The sequence below is a fragment of the Apteryx mantelli genome, chromosome 3 (assembly GCF_036417845.1).
Source record: "Apteryx mantelli isolate bAptMan1 chromosome 3, bAptMan1.hap1, whole genome shotgun sequence".
Lineage (NCBI taxonomy): Eukaryota > Metazoa > Chordata > Aves > Apterygiformes > Apterygidae > Apteryx > Apteryx mantelli.
This window is the reverse complement of record NC_089980.1, coordinates 42,994,533-43,020,894: the sequence shown is the minus strand read 5'-3', so window position 1 is coordinate 43,020,894 and position 26,362 is coordinate 42,994,533. Positions and strand designations below refer to the sequence as shown.

At 41.1% G+C, this 26,362-nt stretch overlaps 1 protein-coding gene across 1 annotated transcript in view; it reads left to right on the top strand.

Annotated features, from left to right (window-relative positions):
* The window catches only part of GLP1R (glucagon like peptide 1 receptor), an 83,976-nt gene that overhangs the window by 47,700 nt on the left and 9,914 nt on the right, over positions 1-26,362 (top strand). The window contains exons 4-9 of the mRNA XM_067293188.1: positions 4,957-5,072; positions 7,858-7,964; positions 11,487-11,640; positions 13,193-13,352; positions 21,870-21,930; positions 26,161-26,230. Coding sequence (XP_067149289.1) covers positions 4,957-5,072; positions 7,858-7,964; positions 11,487-11,640; positions 13,193-13,352; positions 21,870-21,930; positions 26,161-26,230 — 668 coding nt within the window. The remainder of the gene's footprint in view (positions 1-4,956; positions 5,073-7,857; positions 7,965-11,486; positions 11,641-13,192; positions 13,353-21,869; positions 21,931-26,160; positions 26,231-26,362) is intronic.

The window sequence follows — 26,362 nt, the reverse complement described above, 5'->3', positions numbered from 1 at the left end:
AATTGAGAAGAGATAGTAACAAGAGAGAGGTTTGTAACACTTGACACACAGTGGCAAGACATAACTCTGGTCTCCCCTGTTCTTTTTTCTGTTCTCTCATCTCTGTCTGGATAAAAGTGATTGGATAGGACATTCTGTAATTTGTTTTTATGATGAATCATGTTCCAGTTTATCCTCAAGGACAGTTGTGTGAGTAACCAGCCTTCACACGCTGCTGTAGTAAAATGCAGATTAGGTTGGCTGCTTTAAGCAGAGAAATCATTTAATTTGGTTTATTTCTAGTAAAAGAGGGCTAGTAACGAAATGTTCTCCTGCCATGTGATAACATATTTCCCCATATATAAAAGTGTTTAGCTAGAGGTAGCATTTGATTTGATTTACAGGCTCATTCAAGAACAAGATAGATGGTGACATTAACTTCAGTGCTAACTCTTGGCCTCTCCTCTCTGTTTTTTATCAGTTTACAGAGACTGTTTGAGTTTTGGGCATCAATCTATGTTCTAACATGTAATTCTAACCAAGTGCGATTGACACTGTTCAAATAAACCAGCTTCATGAAGCTGCTGTTCCGAAAGGCATGCAACTTCCTGACGAACACGTTCAGCATGCAGGTTGAACAAAATCAGATTCCCGGTGTGTTGGCTGTAGATTTTTTTTGGCTGTCAGGATGATCGCTAATTCTAGAGTGTAACTAACAAGTGTGAGCTGAAACATTGCCTATGTGGTAGTGAAAAGCATTGCGATACAGGAGAAAGGTATTGTGGGGTAGTGAGGAGGCACTAACCATTCAAAGGAACTTTTAAAAAAGATTGTTTATCATGCCAGTCTGTTGGAACCAGAGCTGATCATTTTACGTTAAGCATTTGCACGCTGTGTTAGCATTGCATTAAAGGCAGGAGGGCCTGAGTCACTGTGTAGAATTCAGGTCCGGACAAACCTGTATCACCTCTAAGTCGCCTGCAGGTGGGAAGCTAAAGCAGGCCAGCAGTCGATGGGGAAACCGTATGTGTGTGCCTTCACTCTGTCGTCGCACACAGGCAACTTCTAAGCATGCGGTTGTTAGTTTGCCTCCATATGCATTAACTGATTTTTTTCAGCAAAGGCCTCATCCGAGGGCAATGATGCTCCTGGTGACTTCAGTGAGCTTTGGGTCAGGTCCATGGCAAAAAAAAATGTAAATAAATTATGTATAATTTGTATATAAATGTATTATAAAATGTATATACAAATGTATATAAATTCTATCTCTTTATCAGTTTAGAACTTGTAAGATCTTTGGCATCCCAAGCCATGACCAGCTCTGTAGGGAGGGATTAGTATTAAGTCTATCCAAAAATTGTCTGTAAGAACATTTGCAGGTAGCTTTGATGCAAGCCGTATGCTTTCCTCTGACCAGGTAAGACTGATAAAATATTTCAGCACTGCTTGGATCAAAGTTCTGCCTTAAATGTCCCTGATTAAAAACCAGTGGATCCCTTTGAAGTTAACTGGAACTGCTTTCACTGAGCAAAGATGAGAATTTAGCTTGTAAGTTGTTATTGATTTGAAGCAAAAGCTCATATAACAACAAGACCTAAAATCTCCACTTAGGGATTTTATCAGTTATTTTGGAGACGAGCCAGGCAGAGTGTGGCACTGAGATTGCTCTGTGTGCCTCCCTTCAGGGAGGCAGGGACACCAGGGTGTGCGTTCGACTAAGGTAACATCTCTGGGAGCTGTTGGTCATTAACGGCCTCTCCTCGTTTGAGCAGTGGCAGGTATCTGTCTGCGAGGAGCCTGTCACCGGGAGGGCGAGCGGATGGCGGCTGTTTGCCTTGTGCTTCGGGAAATCGCAAGGAGCCAGGAGTGGGGCTGGGGCACCGCAGGCCTGAGAACTTAACTTTTTCTTTTAACTTTTCCTATCTAATAAACTTTCTGGCTGATAAACGATTCCTGAGACTGCACACACGTATACTCTCCTGCTCATGTACATGCTCTTGTCTGTTTGTTTTTTTGGTTTGATTAATACTTTTTGCTTCTTAAGCCTCTTCCTGAGGCAGCCCAGTCCTGCACTGGCCACCCCCTTTTTGGTGGGCAGTGAAGCTACAGCAGCCTGGGGCACCTGCGAGCTGCTACCCAGCAGTCCATAACAGCTGCCAATTGAGTTTGAGTGGTTTGGACACCTAAAGGTGGCAAGAACATTTCTTTCTGGTATAACAGGGTTACCTTCCCTTCATGAAATGAAAGAATATACTCAGTTTTCAGTGGAGAAAGAAGACTTGTATGAAAAGATGCATTCAAATGGTCAAAAATAATCACTTCAACATAATCAAAATGCCCTTTTTCATATTGAAGGGAAACATTTATTTTTTCATTTTTTAAGTGACTGCTTTTCAGTATTTTTTAAGCTTTATGATATAATCAAAAAAATTTAAATTCATATGCTTGTGTTATAACATGATCTAATACATAAAACATGGTGATAACTAGCATTTGTTTGTTTTTTTTCATATCTAAAAGAATTGCTCTGTCTGTCTGATGGCGAATTTGATGTTCAATTTACTATAAATGTGTGCTAGTCCATTCTCCAATATATGCCAGACTTCAGTATACAGTAGTTTCCTCCTTATTATTTCAAAAGAAATTTTATCAGCAAAAAGAAAATTAAAATTAAAATGTGTCACTAATTGATTTAGAGGAAAAATAGGTATATTGAGGCTCAGTTTTCATCCCAATTAGAACTTGACAGTAAGAAGCCTTTAAAGGAAAAAAGAAGAAAAACAAAAAGAAAAACCAAAACAGTTTCACAAATTATTTCTGTTTCTTCAGGAATATAGTGGAATTCTTTTTTTGTGTGAGTTTGTTTTTCTTAATTTAGTCTTGTAATACATCTTGGTTATGGTTCATGCAATAGCAGTCAGACTGAATCTCTGAGTCCTGTGATCCTCTAGACTTCAACCCCCTGGATTTCAACTTGATTGGCTTTTATATATGATCTTTACTGGTTCTTTATTACCCTGATTCCTGTCTTGACAGCTCTAGAGCTGTCTGTGGCTCTGCACAGATGTTTTCTGTGGCTTACTTCAACTTGCCATTCATTAAATCTTAAGGAAAAACTGATGCTTTCATATTCACTACCCTCCACCACATGATATACTTAACATTGTAGCAACATCCCCACATAAAGAAGTAGTTGGCGCTCATAGTAAATCATGAGAGCAAGTGAAAAACTATTCAAAGTAGTTAATAAATGTGAATGTATATATTATGAGCGCAGACCTAATCTTGCCTCCTGTTTTTATGTAAGCATATGCAAACAGAAATCCTTAATAGGATGGAAAATATTCCACCAGGTAAAACTATTTTTATGTTATCTCAGTTACCATTTCATTATACACCAACTACACCAATAACATGTATGTTGGTATAAATACAGCAATTACAAATAGACTGTGGTTGCCAAAACCATTATCAGTTGCCATTTAGAATCCTATTTTCAAATGACTCATTAGCATATCACTGTCTATATAATTTTTTAAAACGCCATTCTTCACTGACAATACCTACTACTAGTCTACCGCTGAATGAATTATCAAACAAATTACTGGTTGTCACCTAATATACAAATAGTCACCAGGTTATTTTGTGCTTTTTTATTATCTCAAGTAAATTTTAGTGTACGAACTTTTTTTTAAATGCCAGAATTTCCCATTGAACAGAATACCAAGTTCTAGCAGGTTCTAGTTTGGGCTAATGGTGGAACTGCCTGGCTTACTGCTCTTAACAACAGGATGAGGTTTCAGCAGGAAAGGGCTGGGACTGAGTGGAAGCTGTAATCAAGAGATGTCAAAATATGCCTGTGCAGAATTAAATCCCCTTAACTTGGCTTCTCATGCATCAAAATGTCGGAAGTGTCTGTGTCACAGCACTGTTTTGGTAGGTAGGGGCTAGTCCTGATTGATGGATCGCCCCAGCATTGATTAACAAATGACAGCTTCTTAACCTCAACCCGGGCCGTTGGCTTCCTGCACCGCGAGTGCAATTAGCAGGGAACTTGGTTTGCGAAGCAGCAGCATCGCTGCTGTATCTGCACCGTGATACGGGGCAGGCTCTGAGCCGCTTATGCGCGGCAGCGAGAGTCGTCAGACTTCCCCAGCACTTGAGCCACCAGGGAGAGCGTTTCCTTTTCTTGCACTACGGTTGAGTGCTCTTTACCCTTAGTGCTTTTACTTTGGTGCTTCGGTCTGATGTAATTTCATTATGAGCCATTTCATTTTATCTGCTTTCACAAGATCAAGCTGCTAACTGCTTTGGAAAGGCATTTGATTTATTGCTGGTTTTGCTATCCAAACTTGTAGATAGAAGGAATAAAAAAAAATATATGGGTAGTTTAGGCAAAGATTTATGACTTCATTTTCTAGCACAGATGTTTGTATAAGCATTTACATTTTGGGGAGCTCGTGTTAGCATATCTGTTCCGATGTTTCTCTGTTCCTGGCTCTGCATGAGCTCAGAAGCGAAGAAATACATTTACTTGTGCACTCTGCTTTCCACGTGAATTTTGTAGCTGAGGCTGAGCGACTCCAAACTTTGTGAGGCTTTAAATGTAAGGTTTCCATGAGCTGGAATTTACGCGTGTTGTAAAATGCGCGCAGAGATTTTTTCCCCATCGCAGTGAGTATTTCAGAGTTGTTGCTGGCTGGTTAGAGTTCGCGCTGGCGTGCGTGCTGTCCGATCCCTTTGCAGCGCTGTTTGCGGGGTTGCCGCGCTCTGGCCCTGGGGATGGGGAGCAGAAGCACTGGCTGCAGGTCAGGAGCAAGCGAAGGGCTCCTCTGGTAACACAGCGTGTTCCCCCTCCAGCTAAGGAAGCAATTCATGAGGAAGGCAGCTTGGGCTGAGCCCCTGGCCGCTCTGCATGTGCCGCCCCCGCCGCAGGCTCTGCCCCGCTAACCCTGCTACCCCTCTGGTTCCCGGCAGTGCTGCACGGGCAGGTTTACCGCTTCTGCACCCCTGAAGGCACCTGGCTGCTGAAGGAGAATTCGACCCTGCCGTGGAGGAACCTGTCCGAGTGCGAGCCCTCTGACCAGGTAAGGGTTTCTGTCTGTTGTCATCGTCATTATTGTCTAGAATAATACAGAACAGAGGAAAAATAAGTATATCGGTGTTCACGCATTTTTGTCCTGCCAAAGTAATCTTAGTGACTCATCCCGGGTGTCTCACTGCAGCGAGTCTAAGGTTAAAGCAGCGTTAGGCCTCTCCTCTTCAACAAAGTTATGTGTGGCGTGGGCAAGGGCAGGTTTAAACGCACGTGAAACACCCAGGAGAAGTGAAGCGGACAAACGCAGGCGTGGAGCAGCACTGGGGTCTCTAATTCAGCCCAGGAGCACGTTGTGTTTGGCACGGGGATGCTCCCTCCTGGCAGTCCTTGCGAGGGAAATGAGGTGCTTGGGTTTTGCGCTTCACTCTCATTTGCGGTAGGACGGATTCGAAGTGGAGAAGTCACCGCATGTTAGTCCTTTGCGCTTTCTTCCATCGGCAGAACGTTGCTCGAATAAAATTACTACCTGTTCTCTGTGTCTTGTTATCAGCTGCTGAGCCAGTTAAGATGAACAGAAATGAAAGCACCCATTGGGAGTGCTGCTTTTTGATTGTTTTTGTTTTGTTTTAGTTTTTTGTTTTTTGTTTTTTTACATTAATTCAACATAGGCTGTTAAATTAGGCCTGTCAGTTCCATTTTCTTGCCCTAGTGCTCTGTGGGGAGCTGGGTCCCCTGGCACCATGTCAAGGACAAGGGAGGGCTTTTCCAAGGGATTTTCATAAGCCGTTGGCATCAGCTAGTGCGTTGCATGCGTTCTCGTGACACGTGACACCATCGCAGATGGGCTGCTCCAAGAGCGATGGTTTTCCACAGACCTGCACACTGAGTGCACAGTCGCTGTTCAGGGCTGCTGGGAACTAGGACAGACCTCGCCAAACCAGTTCAAAGATACGAAATTCCCAAGTGCTCTGTGATATCTGTGTCCTCTGGAATTCCTCATCTTTCAATGCCTCATTCTTCAGAAGCAATAGATGGCTGCAAAATGGAAGGAGATGGAAAAAGAGATTATTTTTAATCCTTCAAGTATGTTAAATTTAACTCTTCCCCTTAATTTGTAGCCTTATTCCTTGTCCTTTCCACATCCTTGAGTATCCCAGCAGAGCGCATTATCTTAACCCAAGGTGTTTGCCACCATGATTTCTTCCAGAGCTGTGTTGAGATGCCAAGGAGACAGATGCCCAATGGCAACACTTGGTCATTTGGCACATGTCTCATTTCTGTGAACTGTGGTGTTTATGGGTCTACTGGATTTTGATACTGAAAACCTACATACATGGTGTCACTCCTTGGTATGTGAACAACCATGTTTGTTTTTCCTTTTTCCAGTTAAATGTATGTAGAGCCCCAAATTACCTACTTATATCTTGTGCATGAGAACAAGAGATTGGTTTTGATAAGTTTACTTTGTGTTATGTTACAAGTGTTGCTAAAACACAATCCTGAGGGTTTGTGAGTGAATCCTTGTAAAAGAACATTATTTTCTTTAAATATAAAGTGTTATTTTGATCTGCATAAATGTTTTAAATTATCAGGTCTCGATAGTTTGCCTGAGCTTTGATACTGAAGAGATCTTTCTTTTCTCTTACATAAGGCAGTTCCTCTTAAAACATTAACGGGAGCTTTGATACTGAAGAGATCTTTCTTTTCTCTTACATAAGGCAGTTCCTCTTAAAACATTAACCTAGCAAATCCCTGAGCAGCAGCCTTTATGTTCACCTTAAACCCTTCTGGCTATACAAAGTACATCTGAATAGCTGTACTTGTTTCTGAAGCACAAGGAAAATATTCCTTCGTACAGCACAGGTCTTGGGAGTCAACTGCAGAATCAGCCGCTTGAAGTAGGCAAGAAAAATGCTTGAGTCTTAGACAAAGGTATGTGCTTAGAAAAGAGCCAGAATATAGAATATAGAAGTGCCTCGGAGCCCAAGCACCAAGCCTGTATCATAACTCAGACCTGCCTGTAGCTTTTCACACAGTTCTTCTCTCCCCAAAGGTTTTGGCCAGCACTTTCAAGCTGGGGTCTAAGTGGCCATGTCTGCAGTGGAGCACCCGAGGAGAGCCCCGCGCAGGACTGCCGAGGCGCGGACAGCCCTGCCGCGCCGTCACTAGCACGGTCTGGGGCACACGCTGGCCCCTACCCACTCACCCCCAGGCACTGCCACACGTGGGCTCAGGGCTGCTCCCAGCAGATAGTGTGGTTGAGGCAGTAGAGGGACTGTCTGGGGCAGAAAAAAGTTCAGCTGTATGAGCACAAGCCGCGCTTTGCTGCTTAACCTCAGAGCCAGAGAAGAGGCCTCACTTGTTCTGTTTCCGAGTATAGATGTAGCCAAAGGAAACCCTTCAGTGCAGCCATAAGGGGACTGGCTGTGGGTGTTCAAGGCTGGAAACACTGACTCTGCCATTTTTTCCGCAGGATTGAGTTCTTCTCGCCTAGTTCTTCTCGCCTAGCCATCCGTTTAATGCCTGCTTGTGTGGTAATTCACTCCTCTCCAACTTTGTGATAAAATAATGCCACATTGTCTACTTTCTAGCAATGTCCAAGTGTTTGAGTGAACATCTGGGAGCAGCTGGGGAGTTAAGATTAAACTTTTATTCCTTTGGAACATATGAAAAGTGGAAGACTGATTTGATGTATGCATTTAAACTTTGAAAGTAAGAGAATGACTTCTGGGTACCATTAAGAAAAGTTAGAAAGCAGCTGGGAGAAAAGAAATGAAGCCCATGAGCTCTGTCTTTCTCCCATCCCCTCTTTTTTTCTTTTCTCCCTTACATGCTCTCAGGATGCACCAGAAGAACAGCTCCTGAATTTGTCCATCATATACACCATTGGATATGCTCTTTCCTTCTCTGCCCTTGTAATAGCAACTGCCATTCTTCTTGGATTCAGGTAACTGGTGAAGCTCTGAAGAGAGCAGAGAAAAGTGTTATGTTTTTCTAAATAACAGTATTGGACTTTGACAGAAACATTTGACTTTTCCCTTCCTCCATCACCTCAGTATTCCTCTATCCTTGTCACCTCTGTATTCCTTCCTGCAATCAGTTCTTCTCAAAACTCAAGTAAAATTTCTAAACTTTCGTAGTATTGCCAGTATGAATGTATGGAACATATGCTGTTTTATCAATTGGAATATTGTGTCATGGTATTTTTTATTTCAATTAAATATCCACTGGAAGAGATGGAAGAAGGAGAGATATTCCTGCATTCCCTCATGACATCGCCTTGGAGATGGGACACTCCTCTGGGAAGCAGGAGGACCTTTAGGATAGAAGTTTTCATTTTGCATTGCTTGGAATTACACAGATAGTAGACTTAAATCTGGCCCATTTCCACTCCCTGATATGCAGGGTGTGTTTCAAGGCAGAAATGGATTTTTGACACAATTTCTCTTTTTGGAAGACTTTCCTAAAATCTCATCTCTTTTGCAATATGGAACAGAACCTAATTTTGAAACCTGAAAACTTTATGTGAAATAAATTGCTGCCACCTGGCCAGATTGGCATACTGGGTTCATCCAGGTATGCACCAACAAATTGTATGGAGTGCATCAAAATTAAGAGTTTAGTGACTGTAAAGCCTTCTTGAGCTGGGTACACGCCAATGCTACACTGTGTAGGTTTGCTTAAAAGAAGAAAAGTTTGCACTCCAACAGAGATGTCTGTTTTTTCTCTGTAAAGGCAGTAGGTATGTCACTGATTCCAGCCAGACTTGCCTGCAATTTGGGGGTGCTGAGGACAGGAGATCAGTGTTCAGAAAACACAAAGATAGGCTCCTATTCTGTTGTGGGAAGAAGCTCCCTCTGTCATCAAGTCCCACTCCTGGCCACTGCAGACAGCCATGTCCTTTTACCCTCTGACATGCTGATGAGGCTGCCTCTTAAAACAGCATAGGTTTCTATCTCATGATATTCTTATTTGGAGTTGTGTCAGGAACCTTCAATGCTCTGATGCTTAAGCAACTTTCTTCTTTGACGGTAATGGGCATTACCAGCTAAAGCCCATTAGTTCTGGTGCAAGAACTGTCTGTTAACAAGACAGTCCCTTTCTTTTCCTCTCTCGTAAGTCCTTATACCCATTATGTATTTAAAGAGATCAGTCATGCCTTTTAGCCTCTATTTTCTCAAACTAAATAAGCCAAGCCTTCTAATACTGTATCACACCTTTTAGCATCGTATTATACCTCTTCCATCCAGTGGAGAAACATAACGCTAGGTATCTCAGAGAAGATTTAAAATTGCTACAAAAAGGTACAGACATGCTCACCCTCTGTTAATGCCATGTGATGATAATTATGATTTGTACGTGTTGCACCTGTGCAAATTAGGGAGTTATCTGACAAAACACCAGATGGTCTTTAAGTCTCCAAATGTCTCCCAGGATAAGTGCTTTCTCCTTGTTTCACTGATCAGTGACACTTTTTGAGTAATCTTAGCAGCCCAAGTGTAAAGGTCACAGAGTGCACCCCTATGCTTTTTGAAGGAAGCATGTGCATGTTTTTGGCAGGAAACAAAAAGCAATTTTGTCACAGATGACTGCTAGGAGGGAGGGAATTTTGATATCCTGATTTTTAGTAGAGAAATTCTTTAGCATTTTTTCCTTTAATTGTAACGTGAGGACTAGAGAAGAGTGCATGTGAAAGAGAGAGAGAAGGGAAGAAAAGGATGTGTTACATATTCAATGAAGAATTCTGTAAGAATTTCTGATTTTGAAAATGAGGCTTTAGAGACATTAAAGGGACAGAGAACCTTATTAAAACCGTGCAATCAAACTACTTAGTGATTTCCTGTCTAAATTGTCTGTGGATAACTTCATCCAGGAGGACCTCATGAAATACATGAGACCTCATTTTTTTTAATGTTTTTTGTAGTCCTTCACCATTAATGCTACCCCTGACATTGATTGTAATCACTGGATTCTGGCTGGAGCCTCTGCTCATGGCCTCTCCCCAGGAGGTGTGTGCACTCGCTTACCCATGGGGGAGAGAAACTTGATTCAGTGGCACCAAATGCTGGCCTTCAGCACTTTCATAGCAGGAAGGCCTTTATAAGGTCTTAGTCTACAGAATAACCATCATATTTGGTTTTGATAACTGTTCAACAGAGGAAGCAACACACCTCTAGTGTCTAGTTTTGCCTCTTCTGAAAGTAATGGAAGAAAAATCTGTAATTTCAGTGATGGAAGCTGAATTAGGCCCATAACTTCATGACTGAAACCACTTGTGTAACTTGCTTTGGCTGCAGCAGAAATACTCAGTAACTACTTGCAGCCTGTTTTCTTCAACTGGCTAATTTACATAAATGTTCAGTCAGATTTAAATGTGTGGCAATTCTGAAGGGTAGCAGCAAACAAGTTTTGAGTTAAAGGAAAATAAATATTTGCCATAAGTAAATTTTGAAATGACTCGTGACTTACAAGAAATTCTGTTTAAGCTATACAGAAAGGAGTTCTCCTTTGTCTTCAGTGTAAAGCTGGTAACTTGTAGAGCAAGTCTACTTTCCTGCCTGAATTCAGAGAGCAGTAAAAATAGGCATTTAAAGCACAAGTTCATTGAAACTGTTTATAATATGTCACCTGTATTTTTTAGGGTCAAAAAAGAATCATACTGCAATGTAGCTTCCTTTGAAGCAAAGTGTGTACCCTTGCAATGTTGAAAAAAAAAAAGATCGTGGACGAGGCTGGTAAAATATTGGCAGCACTCTGCTCTTGGGTGTCATTTACGTGACTACATTTTCCTTTGCTATCCCTTAATATGCTGTTCTCTGACAAGTAGCAATTTTGCTGTCTTTGCAGCTGGCTGCTGAAATTCAAGAGGATTTTTCTTTGTTTTTTGTTTTCAATTCCGAAGACAGGGGTTAAAATTGTGTTCCTTTTAGTTCCACAAAAGGTATTTACAATTCCCCTGGGAAGCAATTTGAATACAGTTTTTTCTCTTCTTGTCAAAGTGGTAGTTTACATGCGGGATATTTTTCTTTGTGGGAAGGGATACTTGGGCATAGCCTGAAGCCGTACTGCACATCAGTTCCTGAGCCCTGCCAAAGTAAACCTGTGCAGTGCAAATAGATTAGATACATTATGTGAAAGTTGAATTGTTTAGTCCTTCCAGATATGCCTTTTGAAAATCACTTTATTTTTACACTTTCTAAACTTTCAAAATAATTGTTCCTTACGCACTGATGTCCTCTGCAGTCCTGCAAATGTTCACTTTTGGGGTGAAGTTTTGAATGTCTTTTCCTTGGTATTGATTTCTTCCTACAGAAAGTTTGAAAATCCCCACAACCATTCTCAAGTTATGGGATTCCCTCTGGTATTTTCTGGTTGCAAACTGAGCTCATCCTTCCCTCCCTCATTTGTATCTGTGATTTTGCAGCTTTTGCACAGTCACTGGATGATGACTGACTCTTCCTTTCTACAGACATCTGCATTGCACCAGGAATTATATTCACCTGAACCTTTTCACCTCTTTTATCCTCCGTGCCATATCCGTCTTCATTAAGGACTCTGTGGTGAAATGGATGTACAGCACAGCTACACAAGAGCACCAGTGGGAAGGACTTATCTCCTTCCAGGTAGGGGCAGGCACTGTCATGGTTCTCAGGATATAGGAGTCATCACTGTGATGTGTCTGCATGACAGCGGGTAATTTCATATTGCACAGCGAGCATTGTCCAAAATACTGTTTTCAGTCCACAAATTTTCCCTGAATCTTGTAGCATAATGTATGCAGTGGTGGTAGTGCCACCCTGGGCTTGCTGCAGACAAGTAATTGATGCCATGGGATGTTTCCCTGCCTGCGGGGAAGGGGTGGCCCCTTCTGGGTAAAAGAAACATGAAGAGTTGGATCTTTTTGGCCAGCATGCAAGTGCCCATGTCTGCTGCAAATTCAGCTCTTCCAGTGGTGACAGCAGAGTGTTCGGTTCCCTAAGCCAGCACCTTCTGTGACAGGAATGTCCCTCTGATATAATGATGAAATTATTTGGTCATTCTTGGAGACCTTTATGATCTGTTAATGATGGAAAAAGGGAAGCATCTGATTAAAATGCAAATTCAAAGCATTTAGAAAAGCTTTGGAGGAACAGGCTAATTAAATACTTATAATCAAATGGAGAAGATAGACCACTCTTTTGTGAATATGATGAAAGCATGTTTTATGCCTATTCCCCTTTCAGATTTGTTATACAAAATGTAATTGAATCTTCAAAGAAATGGATTTTCATTATTTGTGTAGCTGTTGTGATTCTAGAACGAGTCCGGTGTTTGCTACTGAAATACAAAGCTGGGATCATAAAGAGTATTTCTTCTGATGGATGGTTAGTATCCATCCTTTTCTGACACTCTGCCTGAGGCTTGAGTACTAATACCATATGAGTGAATCCCATATGACAATTGATTTCTTCTCATTTGCAATATATTGATTGCCAGAAAATAATACTGTAATACATACCTTAAATGCAAGATTTGAAAGTGTTCACATTGAATTGTCAGTCATTCTCTCCTTTCAAAAAGACCAGGCTTTGTGCTTTTGCAGGTATTTTATCCAGCAATGGTTTCATCAGATCTGATGGATAAATTAGGTAATTAAGTTTCATACCTATCTAAAGCCCTGCTGACCACCTCTCTGTAATTTATGAGCCGAGAGAGTTTTTGCACTTAAATGTGATGCACTGTGTGTTCTTCTATCAAAAGTTTTTTGCTTTGGGTAATAGTCAACATTGTGGCATTAAATATTTGCTCTCTAATAGAGAAATTCTCAACTGCAGAATATAATCTCTGGGGAACTGAAAGTATTTGCTGAGTGCAATTGATACAGACACTGTCTTTCAGTTGCTCTTCTTTTCATCTTTGCATGCTGTTTTTCAAATGAAAATCCAGGGTTTATGGAGAGAAAATACAGAACATATAATTTTTACATTTTTTTAAAGGAGGAATGTTGTTCAAAGCACCTATCTCCTGTGGATAGCACCTATTGCTGACCTCGGTCCTTTCAGTACGCAGGTGTGATGAATTTAGCAAATGTTTTTTTGAGGAGGGAGTAACAGTAGGAGTGTGAACCACTCTTTTGGGTTTGCCTCTTCTCAGCCCCTGTTGCATTCATTTGGGCTGTGATTTCTTCCACCACAGGAATCACTCAGCTGCCGTTTGGTCTTCGTGATGATGCAGTATTGTGTGGCTGCAAACTACTACTGGCTGCTGGTGGAAGGCATGTACCTGTACACACTGCTGGTACTTTCAGTCTTTTCTGAGCAGAGAATTTTTCGGCTTTACCTCTGCATTGGCTGGGGTAAGTTGCTCTTTCCTTATACCTGCCTGTGGCTGAGTGCACCGGCAGATGTTTTAACAGGAAAAATTGTCTGCGACTACTTGTGGAGCTGCCCAAACCGAGTCTGGCGCTCGCCAGCCCCTCTCTGTTCCCAATCCCGGGTCTTGCTGGAGACCTGCCAGCCGGAGGCTCCCGGGTGCCCTCCCGGCGGGGCTGCGGGCTCGCAGCGTGGGGCTGGCGGCAGCTAATCCACGCTGCCCTGCTTCGTCTCATGGCAGCTTGCCTTTACGTGAGAACTAGTGGGTGCGAAAAAGCGATGGTGTCTTGTATGAGGTCGGGGATAGAGGCAGAGACGTGCGGCTGGCACGAGCTGGGGCGTGCAGCGGGGCTGACGAATGAGGGGCTGCTGATGGGGGTCGTGAGGCTGGTTGCATGGGCAGAGCAGGCAGAGGAGTGACTGGCAGGAGCGGAGGCACTGACAGGGTGCGTGTGCTGCTGGCGTGCGCAAGGGCTGCCATGGTTTAACATCACGTGCTTGAGCCAGAGTTGCCTTCTGGAGCAAAGCTAAAGCTGTGATTCCTTTACTCTCCAGTTAGCCTGAAACTATGTTAGCATTCAGGACTCTTTTTTGCTATGATCTCTTGTGTGTTTTTATTGCTTTTTTTCCCCTTCCCTCCTCCCCGCCTCTTTTGTGGAAAATCAGGCGACTTTCAGAAAGCTGAAGTAAATCCAAGTAAATACTGCAAGTGCTTTCATAGATACTAGTTTGAACATTTAAATTGCTTTGACCATGTCCTTCTCTCTCTATGAATTTGCCAAATTTGAATATTGTAGCAAATTAGTTCACTGGTAAAATATATATAAATGGCCTACTGACAATTACTCAACCAGTTCTACTGAACAGTGATATATGAAGAATAAAGGCTTTCTGGCATATTGATGGGAATAAATAAATGTAAGTAATAGCAGTTTCCTGCTGGAGAGTTTTAGTTAAAAAGTTCTGTATCTTCCATTATTGCTTTATATAGGGCATATAGCAAAGGCACCAGCATCTTTTATAACATTTGAACTACGTATGTTTTAATCATATTTTATGAATAAAAGAATAAAAAGCTATCCTGAAGCACTTAAGTCATGAGAGGAAATGAAAAAGAAATTAGAACAAAAATTATATCCAGCCAAATCCTGCAGGTATTGTGTTGTTTTATAAGAAATAAGGGATAGGATGGTTTTGATCTGAATCATTTCTAGTTACAGTTCGCCTCTTGCAAGAACAGAAGGCGAGATCAGAAGACACTGTTTTAATTTTGTTCTTCCTTAACAATGGAAGTTTCACTACGGTATGTTTAATTTCTGGATGTGTTTTTGAGTTTGTGGAAATGTCTGGTAGTGCCAGAACTTGGCACTGGATGTGTGGGCTTCATCCAAACTTCCTAGAATAGCTCCGCCAGTGCCATTCAATCCTCATCTGTATAATTTCCTGCTATTCCAGCCATGGCTGCATGTGCAAACTTTGCCAACGATTCTCTATCTTCAAATGCAGAGGCATCTGCGATTTCAATCCTGCAAAGCCCTCAGTGCTCCCAGATCAGTTATACCAGATAACAGTTTTGTCTCTAACAACTTCTGGGAGGAGATTAATGCTTTTTCCACTCTTTGTTGCTTCCTCACCTGTGATTCTATTTTTTTGGGGTGCTCGGGCCCCTACTCGGGTCCCTTTCTGCTGCGAATTCTCAAGAGATGTTTTGAGCAGATGATAGCCTCAGCGTTTGCTTGAAAAAGACAGGATGTTCCTGTTCTAGCTGAGAGAGTCCTGCCCTTGGAAAAAGTTTATCAAAACTGTAAAAATATTGCTTTAGCAACAGGAGGGAGTTTATATATTTGGAAAAAAAAGATGTTATTTTCTGTAACTACGTTGATCGCATCAGTATCGGCTATGGGTTTTCAGAAGTCCCCAGGATTTTGGATATGCAAGTGCCTTATATAGTCAGGTGGCCAGCAAATTGCCTTTTGCCAGCAGTACAGTGTACATTGTATGGGATGAATCTCACCTGTTTAAAGGTGAATCAGAAAATAAATATCTGATTCTGTCAGAGCTGATACAGTACCCTGAACCCTTATTCTCTGTTAATGAATTGTCCTCTTACATACAAACTCATCTTTTAATTTGTTCATTACTCATCACTTGCTGAATATTTATGTTTTAAAATTTAGCATATGGATTGTTCACCAACTTAGTGGGTGTTACTCTCATCAGGTGGTTATTTCTTCGGATTGTAATTGAACTTCGTGATCACTCACAAACCATATAGAATTGTTTCTGCTCTCTGAGTAACTGCTGTAATCTCCCACATGATCATGTGTTTGCGTTCGTACTCCTCTCAAATGTTCATGTGGATAAAACTGTGTATTCTCTTCAAGGTCTTTGTTCACCTGAGCGTTTGCACATACTCTTGGTCGCTATATTTGCCGCGTTGCACTATTTTTGCTGAACAACAGGTCTCAGAACAAACAAGAGGCTAGAACAAATTCGTTCCTCTGGTAACCTGAGCAAAGCTGTAATGTAAGGACCAATTTTCAAATAGGTCTCAATACATATGTCTCTCCAAGCTTTTAAACTGTGATACAAAACAGTGCTATACTTTATCATAAACAGGGGGAAAACTCTGTGTAATTTTGTAATTTTTAAAAAACAAACCCCCAAAGTACTTTCCTTCTCCCATTTTCTATCTGTTGTGATCATTTTGTCTTGATTCAAAACATGGAAAGAGTAAACCTGCTTTTCAGATAGAAACATGGAAAAGATACCTTACTTAGCCTGCATTTTCCTAGACAGTGGGGAGTGTAAAGAAAAATTAATAGGTATTTCCCAGTTATATTTTTGCTAAATTACAGTTTTTTAACATTCTGAGTAAGTTCTTAAAGTTACTATTATTAGATTGTGTTCCATTTAGTATCAGTTCAAATGAGTAATTATTCGTTGCTGTTGAAATATTTTATAAGGGAAAAAATCTGTTTATTTCATTTTATTGTACTTTGCAAAAGCTAGAAAAGTTATAAAATTTTGATTGATATAAAGAAAATAATTCAGTTTTACAGATTGAGAGTCCATGGTGTCATGTGGACATCATGTATTTTGATAGGCTTCTATAAACATTCCTGATTACTTGTGAGGTATCTGTATTCCTGTTCATACTGGGCTTATGCAATCTCGTGCAATACTAGACTTTGAGATGGCAGCGTTACATTTTTCCTGTTTCATTTAATGTGGCAAATGTCTTGCTTATGTCGTCTTTTTCTTCGTAAAAGCAGATTTTCATATATTTGTGTCAACCCTGAGTTCTACATATCTTACTTCAAAAAAAATATACCATTTTTTGGAATAGTTTTGAATGGTTCATACCATTTTCAAAGCTGATAGGGGAAAGAAAAGGAGAAACAGTGACAGCATCAACAAACCAAATTTTTGTAAAGCGTGTTAATAGGCTAATGGCCGAGCAGGTAGACGAGTTGTTCCTTTCAGTTCAGAGGTCAGCACAACAGTAGCTAAATAGGATGTTGATTGAGATACACTCATTATCACTTGCTTTAAAAAAAAAAAAAAAAAAAAAAAAGTAAAAATCTGTTGCTATGCTTTGCTGGTACCCATGCTTCCTTCCTCTAGCATAAAAGATATCCTTGACTCCAGGTCTCATCTTCTAGAGAGAAAGGAGAAAGGGAAAGAGGGAAAGAGAGAACAACGTAACTGAAGAGGTGGAGAGTGTTACTATTTGTTTTGCTTGTTTCTCAAGATGTGTAGACTGCCCTTAATGCAGTTGCCCAATGCAACACATTCTTCATCTAGTCTGAGTCCAGGCGAAGAGTCCCCGAACCTGACACTGGCTTCTAGCAGCTGCATTGTGCTGTAGAAAGTCATCTCCTGAGAAGAACAGATTTCACTGTAACCTGTGTCTCTGCATCCTTCAGCAGCATCCTTCGGAAAAGACCCCTTCACAAGGGGAGGAAGGGGAATGATGAGACAACAGCAACGTCCCATGGTGACTGCGTGTGACATCCAAGCAGGAAGAATGACACGAGGAGGCAATTTTCAGCACTGAAGACTAAGAAGAAAACGTTAATAAAAAGTCAAATGTTCTCTGAGCTTCTATGGAAATTTTACATCCAGCTGCACTTGCAGCAGGGAAACTGCCATAAAAAATAAATAACTCTCCTCCCCCCAGCTCTTGCCAATCCAAACTTGCTCTAAGGAAGAAAAAGCTGAGGGAATGGAGCTATTAAAGGCAGGAAGCCAGGCTAGGATGTCAAAATCTACATTGTGATTGTAAGGAAGTTCTGACTGGATCAGAGCCAGCAAGAAACCTTCCTTCCTTCGGAAGCCCAGGATGAACTCAGTGTAGCAACTGGATGCAGTCATGGCACTAGCCATTTCTTGCCTGTTTTCAAATGAAAACTGCGTTTCAGACAAGGATGTTAAAGTAGCTTCTGTGTCCAGAGTGAGCTTGGTAGGAAATGTATCAGTCAGGAGTTTCTCTTAATTCTCCTTGCTTTTCATCTTCCAAATTCAACTCTTTCATCCTTTTCCTTTTTCAGAAAGGAAAAAAATTTCTTTTTTTTTCTCTGTTATCTTCCATGGTCTTACCCTTGATACATCTAGTCATATTTATTTCTCACTTAATCAAGTTCCTCATCACATACTTCTTGCATTCATACATTAAGCAGTTTATCAAATCAGTCTGTCCTGGATGGTTTCTGACAAAGACGAGGGTCAGAGTTCTGCCACCAGCAGTGTCCTTCTGGTTGGTGTGGCCTCCTGTCTCAGAGGTTGGATTTCTCACCAAGTGGAAAACAATTATGTCAGGGTACATCTGAAATACCAGCTTATACATGCAATCACTAGTCTTTAAAATGCAGTAGGCAGGGTATGTCCTTATTTAAGAGTCTCAGTAGATCAGTTGTCCTAAAGAGGCAACTTTGCTTCAAGATCACCATGAGAGGGTGAGAGGAATCTCTCTTGCTCCTCATACATCTTTCTTCCCTGAAATCGCCTTTACATAAAACACGGTATGATGCAAAACTAGCAATATAATATGGTCTGTAAGAATCAAAAGTTGCTTGCATGTCAGAGGGGACCCTGGGGAAATAAAGTTGGCATGAAATAACACCCACCTGGTGACACCTTTCATGGTTTTTGTTACCAGAATATCTCAGACACATTAAATGGAGAAACCTATTTCTACATGCTGCTCTGAATCTTATCCGGACATTGTAGCTTCCATTAACAGCTCCACTAGTTGCTCCCCTCTCTGCTCATCAGGGACAGTGAAACATTGCGAAGAAGTCAATCAAGTGTAGGTTCCTGAGCAAAATTTCTGACATCTTTCTCTTGCTTACCTCAGCCTATTATCATTCAGTCTAAAACTGCTGAGATTTTTTGGTGTGGGTAATGGCTACCTTTTCCTACCTTTCTTTTTCTTTTTGCTATGCAGACACCTGGGCAGGTGTAAAACAGGTAGGATAGAGTGAAAATAGGTAGGTTCTGCTGCTTATTTATGCAGTGGGGTGTTAAGATGTTGATTTGGCAGTTCTGTTATTTTCTTATCATCTGTAATATATATAATTTTTGCAGCCTGTTTTTCAGAAGCCCCATCTGCTGTCATTCCAAGTTGAACTTTATTAGCTGAGCTGTCAGCATGCTTATTTACTAGCATGCTTAACAGATTTCTTATTCACAATGTAGCGTTCAAAGATTTTTGGTCAGTTATTAGCTTGCATCAACATGGCACAGGCCATTAAAACAGACAATTGCAGTTTCTGACTTCTTCAACAGTGATGCAGTGCTGACGAGTAGATACAAGTGTTTCCATAATTCAAAGACCTTTCTGTGGCCAGTTAACCTGGAAAAAGACCAGTCTCATGGCTTTCTGGATGAGAAAAAGTGAAGCTGGAATGAGCTCAGCCTGTAAGTTTTAAAAGAGGTGCAGTATCTTCTCAGTTATCTGATACCCTTTGAATGGCAGTAGCAGGAGCAAGAGGTGTAGGACTGAAGCTTGAATGCACCAGTACAGCTGTGTGTTGGGAGCACAGGACTGAAATACTATGTCAAGTCTATTCATGAGTGATAGGTATCTGTAGAGTTTATTCAAAGAGCTCTATATAGTTTGCTCCCACTGCCTGCTCAAGTCGGTAAGATTTTGCCTGACTGAGTCATAGAATAAACCAGTGAAGCAACTAGAATGACATTTACTTTTGTGCCAGTTAATTCAGATTAGTTAGGTATCAAGATTGTAAAGTAATCTGTACAGAGCCTCAGTGATTCTTGCAAGCTAAAATCATTGCAAAGATGATGCAGACTTGCTCTTTTGCTGTTGTGGTTGTCTTCTACAGATTTGCAGTGGATTAGGGAATATCATTGGTGCAGTTTCCTTTTTAGATCCTGGACTAAGGTTTTGGAAAAAATGGATACTGCCGAGTGTGTGTCCCAGACATTATGTAGAGCCACCTATTTCTTAGGACAAGACTTTGTGAATTTGGTAGATGTCAGATGCTATCCATACAGATGTTCAAAGCTTACGTGAATGTATTGTGCTATGTATTGTTGTGGATTGTTAATGTGGAGTATGATGTGACTGATGGTGTTGCAACACCAGGGGCCTGTATCACAAGTGGAAGGGGAGGAAGCAGAGGATGTTGTACAAGTCACCATATTCCCTATTAATTTGTATAATATTTGTCTATCAGATGTAGTCCGAAAATCTTCGAGTAATATGATGCAGTTCAATAATATCAGCCTCTGACTAGCAAGGTCCTTTTTAAATACAATATTAATTACAGATTCTTACTTAATTCAAATGTCAAGTAATGCAATTAAATATGGAGAGATTTCTGATGTATCGAGAAGATGGAGATATCCACAAATCATTACCATTATCACTGTACCTCTGTTCCCTCCGCTGACACACAGCCTTTGTACCCTCAGTGTTTATGTCTTATCCTGCAAATTTCATATTAAAGTCTCTTAGTTCTCAGTAAAGTCAAGAAAGGAATAATTCAAACTGTAATTATTTTCTGTGAATCAAAAGCTCATTTGCGTTTGGAAATGATTTGCAATGAGCCTGTCCTTAATCTTTAATGCCAGCGTCAAAGCAGCACTGAGTTCTCAGTAACTTTACTTCCAAAATACTGTGTAATCTCAGCATCAGGTACATCCATGGAACAGGAATCAACCTCCTGCCCCAATAATCTCAGCTCATTTCCTTATCTTTGCTATTGTTCTAATTATTGGTGTTGTTCTGTGATTTTGTTTCTTGCAGTTTTTTTTTCTTCTCTTCTTTTTTAACTGATTAAGGCGAATAATAGGTCTTTGGTTTCTGTAGCATTTAACTGATCCGATGGTAGAGAAAGAATAGAGTACAACAAAATAGAAGTTTTTTGCTGATAATGCCCACTGCAGATGCTTCTTGAAGATTTTCAGGCTGCAAGACATCACTGTTTTTTCTGTAACTCCTGCTGTAAGGAACTGTGTGTATACCCTGTGCAACACTTAATAAGTTTTCGTAGTGTAGTGCACCGCTGTGCTTATGATTCCACACCATAATGACTCTTAAAAATGCAGTAAGAAAGCACAGTAAATATTGCCCTTCCCAAATAACCTACTTACAATGTCTGACACTGTTCAAGGAGGTATGCAGAGGAATCGCAGTCCATCTCGATCCATCCTTAGGCAGAAATTCCTCATCCTGCCTGTTGATACTCAACCTGCTTTCATTGCTTTGTGTTATTTTTTGGGGCTTTCCCTGTACTTGGTATTGGTTGACAGATCCACTTTAAAATGACTTTTCAAGACCTAGGCATTTCATAAGTGAAAGAAATTGGGTTGAGAGTCTTGGATGTTGTAAAGCAAGTAATGGCTGTGCCAGCTTATTTGGCTTTCATCGTCTCTCTTCCCCTTACACCCCAGAGAAACTGTGACCCACAGTAACACAGGTGCCCACAGGTAAGCATAGGGCCAAGCCTCTTCTCAAGACCCAATGCATCTGCTGCCCCTGCTGCAACCCCTCAAGTCCATGCCAGTGCCTCAGCCGCAGCTCCGGGCTTCTTGGGGGAAGTCTGAGCACTTGCTGCCCCAGGGTGGGCCCACGGCGTGGGGTATGCGGGGCTGAGCGTGCTGCAGCCCCGATGTCAACGGGCAGCCAGAGCACAGCAGGCTGGCAGAGCTCCCAGAAAGTTAGTTTCCATTGCCACTCCGTGTAATTGTGCACGGAAGAGCTGCTATACTCCAGTAATGGGGTGATGGTCTGTTGCTGTTCAGCGTTCATGCCTGTCAGGAGCTGGGCGGGGGCCCAGGTAAAATGAGTTACATGTATTAAATATTTGCAGTTAGTATCCTCCTGCCAGTATTGGCAGCCACCCGTGGTGGGTAGGAGCTGCCACCCTGCCACAAGTTAATGATGTTGCTCATCATCGTGTGGGGGTTTGTCCTTCTTTCTGCTTTTTCCTCTCTCTTAATGTCAGTGTCTACCTTGTCTCCTTTCTTCCCAGGTGTGCCAATGCTGTTTGTTATCCTCTGGGGAATTGTCAAGTACCTTTATGAAGATGAGGGGTTGGTTTAGCTCTGATTTTCTAGCTATCTCATTTGTGCTGTGTGTGCATTGGCAGGTCACTGTTTGCTTCCTGTTTGGTGTGATTTGCTTTGGCAATGTGCTGAAACCTCATGTAATTGCTTGTGTTTGTCTGAAGGTCTTGCATAACATTTCAGAAAGGAACACTCGTTTCTTTCTGGTCAGGATCTTCTGCATGTCTAAATGAATCTATCCTTTTGCAGGTCAAGGAAAGATATGTTTTGTTTTTCTGTAGTTACAGTATCAACAGTATAAGTCATCTTATCCAACCAAGACTGCTCCTGATACTGTGCCTTTGGCAGGAGCCTTTACAGTTATGCTTCAGAGGAAGGCAAAAACCTCCCACAGTACTTTGCCTGCAATTTGCAGTGGTTAGCTTATGCCTTGCAGCAGAGATGTGATTACCTGTTCTTGTTTAAGCTTCCATTATTTAGGTCTTCATAAGATAAAATCTCATTCTCTGTCTGGCTGCGTTAGTTTTGCCCAGGCCAACTATACCCCATACAAAACCGCTGCAAAACACAAAATACTTTTACCATAGTGGCTGTTCTGAGAAACTGGCATTATATATGTTTCATATACCAAATAGCATTACAGCATTTTCGTTAAATGAGAGGGAGGAAAGTGGCGGCTTCTCCTTACCGACAGTGATTGCCTGGAAATATTTGAGTAGCTTTCTTTGATGAAATAAATAGCTTTATGCTATTTCCCTTTTATTCTAAATGCACTGCTCATTGGGTCTTCCTGCTACTCAGTTTCCAAAAAGCCCAGCCAGCACTTTTTTGGAGGGTTTTTGTTTTGTTTTTGTTTCTCTTTCCAAATGCAATCCTTGCTGGAGCGATGCTGCAGTGCAAAAACTCAGTTTAGTCAGAGCCACCTCTGGACTTTCCTTCTGGTGTTCATGGGACAAGGTGTTAAGAACTGGCTTTTTTTAGTGCCTTTTCCTAATACTGAACCAGCTCATTCAAGTTGCCTCTTCTGGCTAAAATAATGCTAGGATTTTGTGACTTTCCTCTTCGAGGTTGACTCAGTTATATTCTGTAATAAGATTGTGGCTCTACTGAGGTATTGCAAGTTTTGTTGAAATGATTAGGATAGGCATGAAGAACATGTAGTCTCTGAACAGCCCATATTCCATAGGCAGGTCTTGCCATTGATGTAGAAAATGTATTCAAAGTGCTCACGCTGAGCCTCCTGCATTATGCAGTGCTCAGAGCTGATTTATGTTTTCTGTTAAGGAAAACTGTCACTCACTGCCTTCAGTGGACCTTAAAAGGGGCAATTTTGTGCTTTATTGAATTTTCTAAATCTTGTATAAATATTTGTAAAATACAATAATAAATAACCATGTGCAGCAGCCCTTCTGAAAGGCAAGATTTCTGTGCCTTGGGCAGGCATTTGTTGGAGCAGCAAGGGATATCTTTCATGCTGTTTGCCTTCGCGCTGCTGCTATGGATGTGCAGCAGGCTGTAAATTTCATTTGTGTCTCAACTACTTCCCTAGTTATGAGGAATAACTGGAAGTAAATGTGGTCAGGGCTGAGAGTTCGAGGCAGTCCTGAGTACGTAACCATTTGGAAAGAAGGATTGAAGCCTGCTAGACCTCCTACTTGCAGACTGGCTCCTTCTTTCCTTCCTAGAAATACTGCAACTGTGAACTCCTTTAGAAATCAGTTACTGTTTAAAAAAAAAAGGGCTATTAAAAAGACTTTGTCCAAATTACAAACAAAATTAAAGAAAGCTGTGCTGCTTAATTATTAGACTGTGCCTAAAGAGCTGATACTTAAACATCTTTGTTTCTATCTGCAATTAATTATGGAAGCAAGACAGCCAACTTACGATCTTTTAAAAAATGGAGCCATTCAGCCATACCTCTTCAAGGCAAAAATTCAGTGTTTTCTTATTTAGAAAAAGCATAGCAGAATGGTAAGCAAAGGCAGAAACTTCCCAGTATCATTTGTTTAATTGGACCAATTCCCCATTCACAGTTCTGATGCTATTAGCTGCTAAGCATCTTCTGAGTGGTGCTGAGCAAACTGCAGGAATAGATCCCAATCGCAGTACATGCTGGTGTATCAGTTTAACAACCCCAGAAAGCACAAACGGACAAGAAATCATGTACAGATCTATCAATTTTATTTTCTGGACACTTTAATAGCTGTGACACTTTAATTGGACTGTAATAGTGCTTTTATTGCACATATTTATATAAATTTAAAAGTAGCTTAAACTGCTCAGTGCCACAGGAAACAAATTAATGCACGCAGAAATGTAGCAGAGTTAATGTAAAGGACCATTTCTCAGCCTCTGTCATTATCAGGAAATTTTAAAATTGTCTCTGCTTCCACTGCAGCTGCTCAGAAAATTAAAACTCCACTTCCAGCCATGCCTATTATCCTGCCTGTCTTGGGAGATTCAAATAAAATTAATTTTAAAGGCTACATGAAGCCAGTTCCCAGTCACGCCTACCAATTAAGTAGTTTGCCTCTTACTCAGATTCCAAGTCAGGTGCACTGACTGCACACAGCATGTTCACTTTTTTTCACCACTAGCTAAAATACAACTGAATGAAATCAAGTAGTGGAGCAGCTGGTTAAAATAATGTGTTTGTTGTATGCATTAAACTGAAAGTAAAAATGAAATCCTGAGCCCTTCTCAGGCTTCCAGTACCTGCAAGGGAATGTGGAATTGGCACAGCCAAGCTGTTTCGCTTTGCTCTGTAGTATCTGCGTGTGTGTGTGTGCGTGCGTGTGTGTGTTGTCATGGCGTGAGCACCTAATTACATGCTGCAATTTTGCTAGTTTCCATCAAGTTGACTGTCCCATTACAAGTTGGGTGGTTGAGGGTTTACTCTCAACTAGTGTCACCCAAGCTGAAGTTGCATAGGCTTGTTAAGAAAATTTAAGGAAAATTGCATATATTTGTGTTTTGGCCAATGAGATTTGAGAGGAGGGAGAAACCTATTTTGTGAAGGAACCTACTTTTTCTTTAATGCTGTTTCATAGTTTGTTTTGTTTCACAGCCTCTTTTGTTTCACAGACTGCGTAACTCAGAAACTTTTGGCATTTAACTGCTGGCTTTACTGATAACTTTTGCTTTTGAGTAATGCCGAACAGTGTGGCAGGAGGCTAACAAAGATATTTCATGCAAACATTAGGAATGCCGTTGCTGCTATGCAGCATGAATAGTTTTGAGATGCATCTCAGAATAAGGATTCCAGACCATGATATATTTATACAACTGCTTCAAAGTGGTGTGTGAACACAGCCTGACAGCTGAGCTGTTATGCACACATGTGGCCAAAAGAACTAGGTTTAGAAACCCCCAGTGTAGAGTTCACTTCAAACCAGTGATCCCAAACTATGGCTTTTGAGCATCGTATTTCTTGTGAAAGTTCTCCAATGTTGCTCAAGGACACAGGAACTTAAAAAGCTAAAACTGAAGCTTATAGGGAGAATGGAGTATGATATTGCCTGCAACATGTTATGTGCTTGGCAGAGGGCTCAGTTGGCCAGCATAAGTTGGGAGCTATTGCTCTAGTCTTTGGTTTTCCTTGCTCATAATTTTTAAAAATTCCTTTGGGCCTGAAACCTATACATACCCTGAAGGAACTGGAGTTTGGTGCCTTAATTGCTTTATCCTGGTTAGAATTAGTAGGGGCTTATTGAAAATAGTGGCAAATAAAATAGATGACTGAATCTAAATACTGACAGGAGAAAAGTGATGGTGGGTAATGTGATAAAGAACTAACAAACAGCTGAATAATAAGACCACCTTACACTAGAGATTTAAGAGTAGTGAGAAGTAATGCAGAAAGAGTAGGATGGGAACCACACAGGAAGGTCTGACTTGGATGAATTCCCTCTCAGCCAAATGGTGTGTTTGGACCTTGGTTTTAATGGAGTAAATCTTCACAGTTAACTGATGATAATTCATAGCAAAATGTGGAGGAGGGCTAGCCTTTAGCAGGCAAGAAAGGCAGGTAAATAATATACAGTTGGATTATGATAGCTGCAATAGTACAAAGCGTTCAGTGTTTCTAAGAATTGAGCAACTGCATCTGTTTCCATGTCAGCATGATATGCTTTTCTGGTATCTACTTCTCAATATCGTTTTTCATCTGTGTTGCTTTGACATAACAAAAAACAAGGGGTTTTAGTAATGTACTGAAACTCTTTCTTCTTGTGTTCCACCTTTTTGCCATCTCCCTAGTTGCTGGACCAGAAACTATAATATGAATTACTGGTTGATCATCAGACTGCCTATTCTAATTGCCATTGGGGTGAGTATGGAGTGTGTGCCGGGAGTTGGCACATTTCCATGAGAATGGAACAGGATACAGCACTAGGAACAGATGTGCACGTGGCTAATGGGCACATCCAAAGGCTGATGACCTCTGAGGGTACTGACATTT